This window comes from Pangasianodon hypophthalmus, chromosome 27 (genome assembly GCF_027358585.1).
Source record: "Pangasianodon hypophthalmus isolate fPanHyp1 chromosome 27, fPanHyp1.pri, whole genome shotgun sequence".
Taxonomy (NCBI): domain Eukaryota; kingdom Metazoa; phylum Chordata; class Actinopteri; order Siluriformes; family Pangasiidae; genus Pangasianodon; species Pangasianodon hypophthalmus.
In genome coordinates, this window is record NC_069736.1 from 9,707,532 (window position 1) to 9,720,934 (window position 13,403).

Below are 13,403 nucleotides of genomic sequence, written 5' to 3' on the forward strand. Positions count from 1 at the left end.
GACATGATAACTTAGATATATACAGTATATATCAGTTATCCACTTTACTCTCACGAGAAACATGATGCTATGTGTCTCTATATAAAGCACTAACAAGTTGTTGTTGGCTCTTAACCTTTTCCTGCCTGAGATGACTCGACATTTTCGACACTAGAGGACATTCTCACCTACACCACACAAAGTGCATGCAGAATTATTCCAATCTAATTCAAATACCTTCCTTAGTGAAACAAATTTTTGCATATTTTGGGACAAGACAGGGGGAAAAAAACAGTGTATAAGGATTGTATGAGCCAACTAAATATTATTATCCCACATGATTTCCATCTGTCGTGAATTGCCAAAATGGATGCTATTGCTAAAGTTGCACTAGTGATAATGCTTAGTGTATTTACACTATAGATATTTAACCACTTAAGCATAACCATATTACACTATACATCCTTGAGGATTGAGTAGCGTCAAAAATCTTAAGAAGGTAAAGTTATTGTAAGTTTTGGCATCAATCTTGATAACCTCCGCCATTGAAGAAGTCTACCCCCTCCCTACACCTTTCATCAAACCTATGTTGTTGTTGTTTTTTAACGTTTTACTCATTTTGCTGATGCTTTTATCCAAAATGACTTACAATTCAGAAAGGATACAACTAAGTTGTTGAGGCTTAAGGGCCTTGTTCAAGGACCCAGCAATCAGTACCTTCCAATCAGTGACCTAATCGTGACCTTCCAATCAGTAGTTCAGATAGTTTTGTGGTGTTTAGCAATATCCAGAAAGTAGTGGGTGCTTGTGGTAAAACTGATTACTGCACTGTAGATCTTTAAGGAAATAAATGTTATCACATTATGAATTATTAAAAAGAATTCACTATAGATAAGAATTCAGAGCAACTCACTACAGATTTCACACCAAGCCACAGATGTTATAAGAACTTTATTTATCAAAAATGTATGTCCATAAATATGCATATAAAATATAATTGCTGATCATTTTATATTCACCTCATAAATAGAGGTGGTTTTAACACTGACACTCCACCACAAGTGAAGTCTTTACAATCATGAAAAGGATATAAATATGAAAGCTGTACAAGACACATTTACAGTTTTTACATGGAAGACACTCTCTTCTACTTTTGCAATTAAACATGTATAAATGAGTTACAATGTGTAATAATAATAGAATAAAATATTCTATAGTGTGTCATGTTTAGTATTAAATAGTAGCCTGCATAGACAATAATTCTTAAATCTTAAATTCTTAAATAATTATTTTAAATCAAAGTGTAGCAACATTGCCTGTCAAATGTGACTGAAGTTGTCTTTAAGATATAGTTTGTGAAAGGTTACAGTTTCCAAGATACATATATATGGCATATATACACAAAAATCTGTACAACACTTACATAAATTAAAAAGGGAACAGCTGGGGAGTGAATGAAAATTGTACTAGAGTTCATCCAAGAAAATCCTATGTGTGTGTGTATATAATATATATATATATATATATATATATATATATATATATATATATATATATATATATAATGTTTGTGTGTGTGTGTGTGTTTACATAGGTATTTGGACAGTAGAGCAGTCTGAAAGGCAGTAGCTATATGTTTCCATCCACCAAAATCATTTCTCAAACTTGATGTAAATGGCTAATATCAAAAAATGATTAATATCTGTGATCAGTATTTATCAAACATTATCATTAATATCATGACAAAAATGTGCCAGCTATATAATCCAAAGACAAAATATAAAATTAAACAAATTATGTAACTGAGATATATGCAAGATTTCATTAGCTGAAACTTTACAAATTCGTAGAAATTAGAATTTGTATATTATTATATTATTTACTTAAAAAAATACCTGTAGTTTTTAAGTTTGGGTCTTTTGCATAGCTGATGAAAATGCAGCCTATTTTGCTTGATGTAGTGGATGTAATGGAAACATGCTGTGCGTGGATGTGTGTGTGTGTGTGGGTGGGTCTAGTATTTGAATGTGTGTATATCATTGGGCAGGCTGATGTATTTTGGGTGCTGCGTTGATGATCGGGTGCTGCAGCTCTGAGTGCAGCTGCACTGAATGATCCACATGACGTTGCGGCTGAATTCTTGTCCTTGTGGGCAGTGGAAGCGCATGCGCACAGTGCGGGTGAGCGTGGGCTCACAACAGCGGCCATCAACGCACGAGCCGCAAGAACGCAGCCGGTAGCGGCGCGCAGTGGTGCATCCAGCAAATGTGAGGGGAGCTGGCTCACGTGGCCTTATGGTTCTCTGACACTTCTTCCCTTTCTGAGGAGGCGCAGACAAAAAATACACGTTTATTATTAGGGACGTGACAAAATGTCCATGTAACAGTATAAATAAATAAACAAAGAAATCTGAAGCAGTTTTACGACACTAGTACTTTCCCCATCACACTAAATGCTGCACTATGAATAGTGTGTGCTCACTTTGTACTTCACCTTGTAACCTTAATAGCATTGATTTGGTATCTCCGATAATAAGGCTGTACTTTTAATTTACCTATTCCTTCTCACTCACACAGACATTCAACACACTGTGATAGCAATTTTAGAAAGTAAAAATTATTAGCCTTGCTGCTTGTTTGAGCAGTTTCCAACCCTTGTGACTATAAATAGCCTACAGCAACTAATATTCATTCTGCTTCCCTAAATCAGCTCACTCCCTTCAGAACATGTGCTGTGACTTTCACTCATCCTACACACTGGTGTACTCCTGAGCTCAACCATATGAAAGCAATGGTCGCCAATTAGGTCAGCAAACACCTCAGCAGGAAGCTTAACAATGCTTAGCAATAGGCTTAGCAATGTATGCATATGCCTACAAAGATCATGTTCTACAGTACAAGGAGGCACTTAAGAAAGCCAAGACTGCTTAGTATAACATTGTCATCAGTAATGGCCAGAGAAACCCAAGAGCTCTTTTCCCCACTAACAATAAACTGTTCCCACCTGCTAACAATTTCTCTCTGACTGCTAAAATTCTGACTTGAAAAAACAACATAATAGAAAAATATTTATCTGCAGTTTGAGTGATCTTCCATCCGTTTCTCTATTTTTATATCTCTGGAAAAATATTGCATAATTGATCAAGACATCCAGAGCTACCACTTCCAACCTGGATCCTACCCCTATCTTCTAGTCAAAACATGTCTTCCCTCACCATGTCCACTCATAACCAAGATTATCAGCATTTCTCTTAGTTCTGACTCTGTTCCCACCAACTTAAAACTGGCTGCAATCACTCCAGTTCTTAAAAAGCCAGGCCTTTACCCAGAGGAGCTCAGTAATTACAGAATTCTAACAGTAATTTCTAACATGACTTTTCTGAGCAAGGTACTCGAGCACGCTCTAGCAGCTCAGTTCAAAGAACAATTTGCCTCCAATGACCTGTTTAAGGAGTTTCAGTCTGAGTTTACTGAAACTACACGTCATGGTTGCAACCAAGCTGCTGGTTATGGCTGACTAAGGATTGCTGAACATACTTCCTTTGGACTATATTGTAGTATGCCATGGCATACCCTTGCACCAAGTCAAAAAATATTTTGCCTTACTGAGTGTATATCTCTGGCAGATAGGAATTTGTTTAAATTGACAGGTTTAGATCAGACTTTTCTCACTTTTCCCCAAGGCTCAGTTCTTGGCCCACTATTATTCATTATATACATGCTTCCCCTTGGCCTTATCATTATATGGCATGGTCTAAAGTTCCATGATGATGCTGATGATATGCAGATTTACATACACACTGACCCCTCAAACAGACTGCCTCCTATTGTGTCTGACTGACATAAAGACCTAGACATTTCATCCTGCAAATGTTCTGAGGCTCAAATAAGGAATCTGAGGTCATACCAACTGCATCCTCAGCCACCCTAAAGAAAATAAAGCACCACTCAGTGACTCTAACTTTATTACATCTACCTGAGCTCAGGTTGGAAGCCTCTGTATCACATTAGACTTCATCCTGTATGCTCATATTTCAAATGCTACCAAGCCAACTTTCTTTCATCTCAAGAACATTGCCAGACTTTATTCCTCTGTTCCCTCTCTGCAGCTTGTCCCTGAGTCTGTGTCCAGGATCTGAACAGTTTGCAGTATGTGCAATCCTCAGCTGCTATACGGTTATTACCTTCACCAGACCACACAAGTCCCACACTGGCAAAGATTACACTGACCTCCAGCTGAATAATATTATTATTATTATTACTAGTATAGATGATGACATGATGTAACGTCGTTCTCTGTTTTTTACTCACCTTGAGTGGTGATGCCAATAGACTACTGCCACACTCTCGAATCTGACACAGACGCGTCTCCTTGACGAGCCGGCACTCTGCGTTGCTATTGGTTACCCTGCTGGACACGCCCATTCCACAGGTTGCTGAGCAAGGTGACCAATCAGTGGTTTGCAGGAAGCATGTAGGTGGGACGGGCACTTGGGATTGCGTGGAGGAAATCCACTCTAAACATAAACAACAGGGACAGGGCATCATCAGTGATGATAAGGTCTCATAAATTAATAATTATTCATTTGTACTGATATTATTTCTGTATTACTATAAATGTACAGAAAGGAAGGCCTGCATGCTGTATGCTGTTTTTGGAGAAGCCCTTTTGCCATACACCTACCATTATGTGGTGCTCCTGCACTGCTGTCCCATGGTGTTGGTGCCATTACTAATAGCTCATTACTAATGAGGTCGTTATGTTTCTCATGTTCATGAGAAGTGCTGTCAAGTATCGTGTCATCTTCAGCAATGTGGTTGTCATCATCGCACACCCACTCTTGGCAGCAGCGTCCAGGCAGCGTGGTGAGGCGAGGCCGGGCACAGCGCCAGTCAGGGAGAGTCACATGGTGTGGGCAGAGAGGCATGCAGCCCACCACTCCATCCATGCAGGTGCAGCGATGCTCACAGCTAGGCTGAAAGTCTTCACCGTGCTGGTAGACTCGGCCATCCAGCTCACACGGCCGACCTTGAGCCTCGGCTGTTGAGTGGAAGTAGTGAAGTAGCATTAATAATGGTGCTTCAGAGAAAGAATGGGAACACGTAAAATAAAATGTATCAAATATTATAAACTACATTTTACAATTGTAATGCTTAGGAATTAATAGAGATTGGTTCAGCAGGACATCCACTGGTACACAGTGAACAGGACATGATAGTTAAAAGAAGTTACGAAGATATATTCTCTTCTCATATGAGCTTCCAGTTTGGTTTGCTGACATAAACATGCCCCCTCACCTCGGCACAAGCCTCTCTGTGGGTCTCCTTTGGCCCCTAGATGGCAGCGCAGCCCCTTGATGTGGTCACAGGGCTCAGTGGTACTGCAGTCCTGATTAAACTGCCTGGCACATACTCTGCAGCAGCCGCAGGAGTCCAGCACAGAGCTGATACCAGGCAGGCACGAAGGTGGAGATGAGGGGCATGAGCACTTACGTGGACACTCACCCTGGATCTGCAAGAAAGGTACATAAAGGACAAGGAGAGAAGATGAAGCTTAGTGTGATGAGCAATTCAGTTCAGTAAGATATTTATTTACAAAATTAGTGATGATCTATAATTGAAATAATGTAACATATATAATAACACACCTTTTCAAATATCTCTGAACAGTGTGACAGTAACAGATTCCAAATTTAAGAAAAATACATTCTGTGATCGTTGATGACAATGAATTCTCCTGAAGTTCATTGAATTGAAACTCAAAGACAAAACTCGAACTAAATTCTGATTAGAGCAGAGAATTTCTTAAAAGCCAAGACAGTACCATAGTATTATATGTTTAATACATAACTGAGCACAAATCATTTTAGTCAGCAAATTATATAATAATTACTTTTAATTATTTTAATCAATGCCACTTATATATTATATTTCCAGCTGTACGCATCTTAGGAGAAAAATTCAGTGGAATTCATTTCTCTCACAATTTCGGTTTATACTGAGATTTTTATAATTATTATTTCAGGTTTGTATTTTAGATTTAGATTTAAATCAGAAAAGATCTTTCTGATCATTAAGATCATTAAGATCAGAAAGACTCACCTTTACAGCACACCAGCACATGAGCACCAGTGTGAGAAGGTTGGCTCGCCTTAAAATCATTCTCAAAGACAACATATCACTCAGAAGTGAAGTTTTGTGTGAGAGCGCTGGAGTTATTCTGCTCAAAGCCCAAAGGAACGGATGATTAGATCAAATTTCAAAAAAGAAAATTTAGCTTGTCCTTCAGTTCTCCATCAGCTTTGTCCTCTTCCTTTCAGTTCTGTTCTTTTGCTGTTTTGCCTGCAATCCAACGTCTGACTCCTGCTGTGTGTGTATCTATGTATGTATGTGTGTGGTTGAGTGTGAGTGTGTGAAATGCCAGCAGCAGCGGGTAGCTCAGTTCTCCTTGAAGAGATTCCCTCAGTGGCTACGGCTTTTATAGCGAACAGCAGACAGCCCCCTCTGATATATCACTCACACACACACACACACACAAACACAAAGCTTGGCAGGTGACTATGACTGGAATAATACACCTAATAGTTTCTATAGTTGCTAGTTAGCAGCAGACATACACCTAACTAGTAGACATAACCATAACTAGTAATAATAATAATAATAATAATAATAATAATAATAATACGAACACTATAAACAGACACACTGTCAAGTGAATGTATTTACTAAATTCAAGATTAAATATATATATATATATTTGTGTGTGTGTGTGTGTGTGTGTGTGTGTGTGTGAATACAGCAAATTTTTTGGATACAAGCAAACACACACAAACATTTTTGACAAGTCTCCAAAATACACTCCAAGACCACCCTGTTTATTCCATGCTGTAAAAAAATCTACATCCATGCTGACAAACTGAAGACTTTTGAGTGAGGCAGAGAAAGTGGCAGAAATGACGGAAGCACTGGGAAGTGTCTTCAGGAAAGTTGGACTGTTTTGAAACACGGGAAAGGTAATACACAAACACTAAGTAATCCCTCTCACCTCCCCTGCAGACTGCACAGACAGGGTGTCAGACGAGGCCCGCTTTCTCCAAGACATTTCACCCACATGGCACATAGGTGCCACCCAGTCAATGACGCGCAACACCCACTCTCACAGAGAGAGAGCGACGGACTGACGGAGGAAGAAGTTTGTGTGTCAGAGTGTAGGATCGAGAGCCAAGTCAGTCTGTCAAAAATTTTCATTCATGAATTTAAGGGGAATTCTCAGGTCCCAAGAGCCAAAATGTGGGTCTACTGTTATACACACAATGATTCATCAAACCCAGGCAGATATGGGTAAGAATTATATCGCAGTGATAAAGTGAGTCATGAAAGGAGTTGAAATCTTTTTGAATTTAGTCACAAAACACATAGAAGCATTTTTGAATGATGCTTGACTACTGAGAACCTAACACCACCACGTTTAACATCTTTTATCTGAAGGCTGCAAAGCTTATCTGATACACTCAAATGATAAAACTGGACAATGTGACTTTATTAAACATTATTTACAGTATATTTTTTGATGTTATTATTAGTTACCCAGTCTATTGTAAACAACTATTCAATGCTCCAAAATCTGTGAGGCTGAAGGTGAAGCTTAAGGTGATTGATACTGTATCCAAATGGAAATAATGATTGCATGCTGTTTTCCCTGAAATGGCATCAGCTATTAGTAGTTAGACTAGCATTAAAGAAAGCTGTGAAAATTTTAATTTTAACTAACTCAAATGAAGTCGGTCAGCCAAGAAATGTCTGATATCTGACATATGCTTATTTATTTGATGCACAATGGAGCTACGAGGCAAATGTAGCTAACAACTAATGGATGTCTCTCACCCAAAATGTTTCCTATAAACAGCATCCAGTTCTACAGTAATATCACACAGACTTGTTGATGTGGTTGAGTACACATTATGGCTTATCTGTACACATGAAAAAAAAACTTCACCGTGTAGCTAAACTCTGTGATGTTATGGGGCCAGCCATCTTGGACGACCAGAAACACTTTTTTCCTCAGTGCAATTTGGTATCAATCTGCACTAGTTGACATGTAAGGTTTTTTTTAAGTGACTACAAACCATCCTTGGTATTCACAAAATCGTTTATTTAAAACATTTTTTAAAGATTACATGTCTTAATGCCATTGTTTAAAGTAAGACTGGAGATTTAGACATGTGTATTCTCCTTGTAGCTCCAACAAAACTAAAGAATGGGGGGATCAGCTAGACATAAATAGAATGGGTTTCTGTGTGTTTCCAAGAGACAGACAGACAGAGAGAGAGAGAGAGAGAGAGAGAGAGTGCCTGTGTGTTTGCAATGCCTTTCTCAGACCACACACAAGGCAAAGCTTTACCCCAACTAACATTAAAAGCATAATATAAAGCAAATGAGGATGCAAAACAGCATTACCGTTTTCTGAGACGTGTAATAGTTTACTGTTGTAAGGACATTTGAAATTACATACTATACAATGTATTCATACTATACCAGTTTATATAATGACATCACAAAAATATTTAAAGTGTAGTGTACACCGATCAGCCAGAACATTAAAATCACTGACAGGTGAAGTGAATAACATTGATTATGTCATTACAATATATGAGGCAGCAAGTGAACAGTCAGTTCTCAGAGTTGATGTGTTGGAAGCAGGGAAAATGGACAAGCATAAGGATCTGAGCGACTTTGACAAAAATTTGCCAAATTGTGATGGCTAGATGACTGGGTCAGAGCATCTCCAAAATGGCAGGTCTTGCCGGGTGCTCCCGGTGTGCAGTGGTTAGTTCCTACCAAAAGAAGGACAACCAGTGAACTGATGAGAGGGTCATGGGTGCCCAAGGCTCACTGACGAGCGTGGGGAGCAAACGCTAGCCTGTCTGGTCCGATCCCACAGAAGAGCTACTGTAGCACATATTGCTGAAAAAGTTCATGCTGGCTATGATAGAAAGGTGTCAGAACACATAGTGCATTGTAGCTGCAGACCGGTCAGACCGCCCATGCTGAGCCCTGAAAGCACCTACAATGGGCACATGAGCATCAGAACTGGAGCATGGAGCAATGGAAGAAGGTGGCCTGGTCTGATGAATCACCAGTGCATGTGCATCGCTTATCTGGGTAAGAGGCATTATGGAAAGAAGGCAAGCCGGCGAAGGCAGTGTGATGCTCTGGGCAATGTTCTGCTGGGAAACCTTGGGTCCTGGCATTCATGTGGAAATTACTTTGACACGTACCACCTACCTAAACATTGTTGCATACCAAATACACCCCTTCATTACAGTCATATTGCCTAATGGCAGTGGCCTCTTTCAGCAGGATAATGCGCCCTGCCACACTGCAAAAAATTGTTCGGGAATGGTTTGAGGAACATGACAAGGAGTTCAAAGTATTGACTTGGCCTCCAAATTCCCTACATCTCAATCCGATCGAGCATCTGTGGGATGTGCTGGACAAACAAGTCCAATCCATGGAGGCCACACCTCACAACTTACAGGACTTAAAGTATCTGCTGCTAACGTCTTGGTGCCAGATACCACAGCACACCTTCAGAGGTCTTGTGGAGTCCATGCCTCGACGGGTCAGAGCTGTTTTGGCAGCACAAAGGGGACCTACACAATATTAGGCAGGTGGTTTTAATGTTATGGCTGATTGGTGTATTACTTGAAATATGCTACAGTATATTTAAAACAGGTCTACAAACATATCAGGGCAAGTGTGATAAAATACCATGTCCTCTAATACTAACTATGTTAAAGGAATAGTTTGGAATAGTTTCGATCCAATGTTTGATGTGTGATGTTTGATTCTTTATTTTTATGCTAGACCTACGAGGCCAGTGTGGCTACCAAGTAATGGAAATCTATCTCACCACAAACCTTTTCCCCTAAATATCTGCTTCAAACAGCAACGTAAAAGTAGACTTGCCAGTGTGGTATAGGACACAGTATTTTTTTTCCATCAGTTTTGTGTTAGGCCTCACCTCCCAAAGTCTGAAGCTACAGAGACATAGTTTGGTTCCAATTTAAACGTTTAAATCTAGACTCTCCCTGCTATTTTACAAAAACATGCATTTAAAATTTACATCATGTAGCTTAATGATGTCGATTGTAGTATTTACATAAAGATTTGTACATATGGACTGCCATTACTTGTTAGCTACATTAGCATCATAACTCCAGTGCAGAACATTAAACACTGAAGTTTTCACCAAGTTAGTAACAAGTCTGTTTTAAAAGATATTTTACTTTTACTTAACATGGATTTTTCATACAATTCCAGATCTATTTTCTATGTAGTAAGAAATGTTCAAGACAAGCTAGCAATGGTTCTAAATGCAGTCCTGTGAACCCCCACTCTTCTGAGTGTGCTGAGAGCAAAAAGAGAATAAATAAATAAAGGACATTTTAGCAATATTAGAGAACAGTTATGGATGACAAGTACAAGGAAATATTTTCACTATCTGTCAGAACCTATTATCTGTTCAAGCTGAAAAATGTATTCCTATTCGGTTACATCCCTAAAATATGGTCATGATCAGTGATCTTAAATTTACAGACTGAAAAAAAACCCAGGAAGAGTGAAATGGAGAGAACAGACAGGTCCTTGGGAAATGTGATTAAGCGATGACACTGTTGCACTCGTTTGTGTAACTCAGGAATGCACATTTAGGATGACTTTCAGTAACTACATCCTTTTCATGCAATTGAAAAGCTAAAAGGAAATGAAGATTACATGTTGTTTTCCCTGAAATGGCATCAGTTATTTGTAGCGACTCTAAAGAAAAATCAATTCTCCCCTACTCCAAATGTACTCAGAGATGTTTGATATCTGACATTTGCTTATTTAGTTGATGCACACCGGAGCTATGAGGCAAATGTAGCTAACAGTAATGGACGTCTCTCGGCCAGAATGTTTCCCGTAAACAGCTGTCTCAAACAGCAGCCAGTTCCTCAGTAATATCACACAGACTTGCTGATGTGGTTTAGTACACATTATGGCTTACTGTACCATGTATCTAAACTCTGTGATGTTATAGGGGCAGCCATCTTGGACAACCAGAAATACCTTTATCCTCAGCATAATTTGGTATCAATTCACACAAGATAAAAGACACAGTCTTTCAAAGTTTGAAGACTTGCTCCAGAAAGCTGGAAATATATAGTAGCTCCGCTATGAATGTAAATTGTGACTACAGACTATCCTTGTTATTTTACAAAATCACTTGTTTAAAACATTTTTGGAAGATTCCATAATGCTTTCCTTTAAAGGAAGAGTGGGGATTTAGGCATGCAACATATCCACCAACATGTCCTCACTGATGGACTGTAATTATAATTTTTCACTGAAATATTCCTTTCAGGATTCAGCAGGGTTAGTCAGACATGAACAGAATGGGTGTCTGAGGGTGTGTATTTGTGTGTGCAACCAGAAATACCCAAAATAACTTCTAATACATTCACCATTCTTCCCAAGCTGTCTCTTTTTAAACACACAAACTCTTCTTGCATCAAAGGCTCCTCTTTTATAACATTGTTCAGGTTGACTTGGAAAATATGCTGCTTTCTTGGCCAACAAAACCAAACTGCTTGATGAGTCAAAAGTTACAAAGGGTGAATGTAGTGTCACTGAATACCATGGATGGTTCGAGACCCTACAAGCAGATACCAAAAATACCTTTGGTAAATCCACATGGAATTTTACTGGATTGGAGGTCGCAGTTGAGCACTCACAGTGCTCATAAATTCACCAAATAGGTGAAATATGAGTGGGTTGGGTATGAATTATTTTCGCAGCTGATATTTGACAGTGGGTGCAGATGGTTGAGTGGGAAGTCAAACAACCTCTGTGTGTATTTTTGTACATTATGTATATGCTTATTTCCGTTTTTGCGAATGTTGCTAATGATGGTGAAGATTCAAATGAAGGTCAGCTGATTGAAAATCAAACTGTGTTAAGCCTGTTAAGGTATACATGGGCTGAGGTGTCAAGAAAGAGCAAAAGAAGACTGACAGAGAAAATGAGCTTAAGTACCCTGCAGAGACCATGTGCTGTTTAGAACGCTCCTCTCTAACTGCTTCATGCATCATTACAGGCTTGCATCAGTTTGGTTTTCCCCTAATCCTTATGTACAGTAGCCTGTATCCCCTTGCTTTCCAACAGCAGTGTGGTGCAAAAACACGTCCTTCAAAGAATGTTTGATCAGAATGTTCCACTTCGAAGGTGATGGATTGATCATCACATTCCAAGCTACACTACAGCCCATTTATACAGTTTTGCCTCAGGCAAGCTGTGTTGACAAATATTGATATATTCCTCTAGGGGAGAACAGGACCTATTTTACAGCATGTTGTCTTATAAACTATTTTCATTTGAATAAATATGTCTAAAGTTTCCTTAGACTAGTGGAAAAGTATTTCAATATACTGCAAAATACTAGGTAACAGACGTACCAGTGAATTACACACATGTATATGTATAGAGTAGTATATTTAATAATGTGTGTGCTTCATGCCTTTTTGTTCTCCTTCTTTTTTTTTTTTTAAAGATTCAAATAAATGTCATGCCATGTATCTGTGAGCCAATCTGTATCATTAAATTGAAAGCATGCATAACCGTATTTTTAACATCTAACACTTTGTTTTAAATTTTATATTGTATCTTACGTGTTATTGGTTTGCTTTTTTATTTTCTGTTACAATCACAACTGATCTTAATAGCACCACAAAACAGAAAGAGAATTTTGATAGAAATACTCGCCAACAGATTGCACAATAATTGCGTAATGCTTGTCAGATTTCTCAGAGCACCATTTATTATCACAAAGCCTCCAAGTAACACTTAATCCTAATGTGTAAAATAGTAAAGTCTGTCTATGAAACATCATAACCTTAAATCTAATCATATCAAGACCCTTCACAGTTATTACATAACAAAAATAATTTGAGGATGATCGTTTCACAATTACACTGTATGTTTCCATATAATTATATGTTGTTGGTAAACACTGATAATTCTCAATTACTTTCTCAGTAATACCAAACGACTGTATCAGTAACAGTAATATTGAGTCTTATAGACCAAGATATATTTTATGATTAAAATATTAGGCTCATTATTCAAATGTGTACAGTGATAATATGGATTATTTATTGGAGCCACAGAGTTTCCAAGTTGTCATATTTTATAGGCATATTTGTTTTTGTGTTATTGGTTTGGATTAGTGATTAGTCAAATAGAATAACAACTGTAGAAACTCAATAATAAATAGAATAATTTTGATAAAAGTGGGTTATGATTTCCAACACTGAAAAAAAAAAAACCTTGAGGGTCCTCAGACTTCACTTTGGGAGCCCCTGATATATACAGTCTTTATAGATAGTT

At 38.4% G+C, this 13,403-nt stretch overlaps 1 protein-coding gene across 1 annotated transcript; it reads right to left on the reverse strand.

The window, feature by feature from the left end:
• Positions 1-1,556: 1,556 nt before the first annotated feature.
• On the reverse strand, positions 1,557-6,526 carry ccn1l1 (cellular communication network factor 1, like 1). Its single transcript, XM_026922274.3, has 5 exons — positions 6,081-6,526; positions 5,277-5,490; positions 4,663-5,019; positions 4,290-4,495; positions 1,557-2,299 (listed from the first exon to the last, which is right to left on the reverse strand). The coding sequence occupies exons 1-5, from the start codon at positions 6,153-6,155 to the stop codon at positions 1,994-1,996; spliced, it is 1,158 nt and encodes a 385-aa protein (XP_026778075.3). The 5' UTR covers positions 6,156-6,526; the 3' UTR covers positions 1,557-1,993.
• Positions 6,527-13,403: the final 6,877 nt, after the last annotated feature.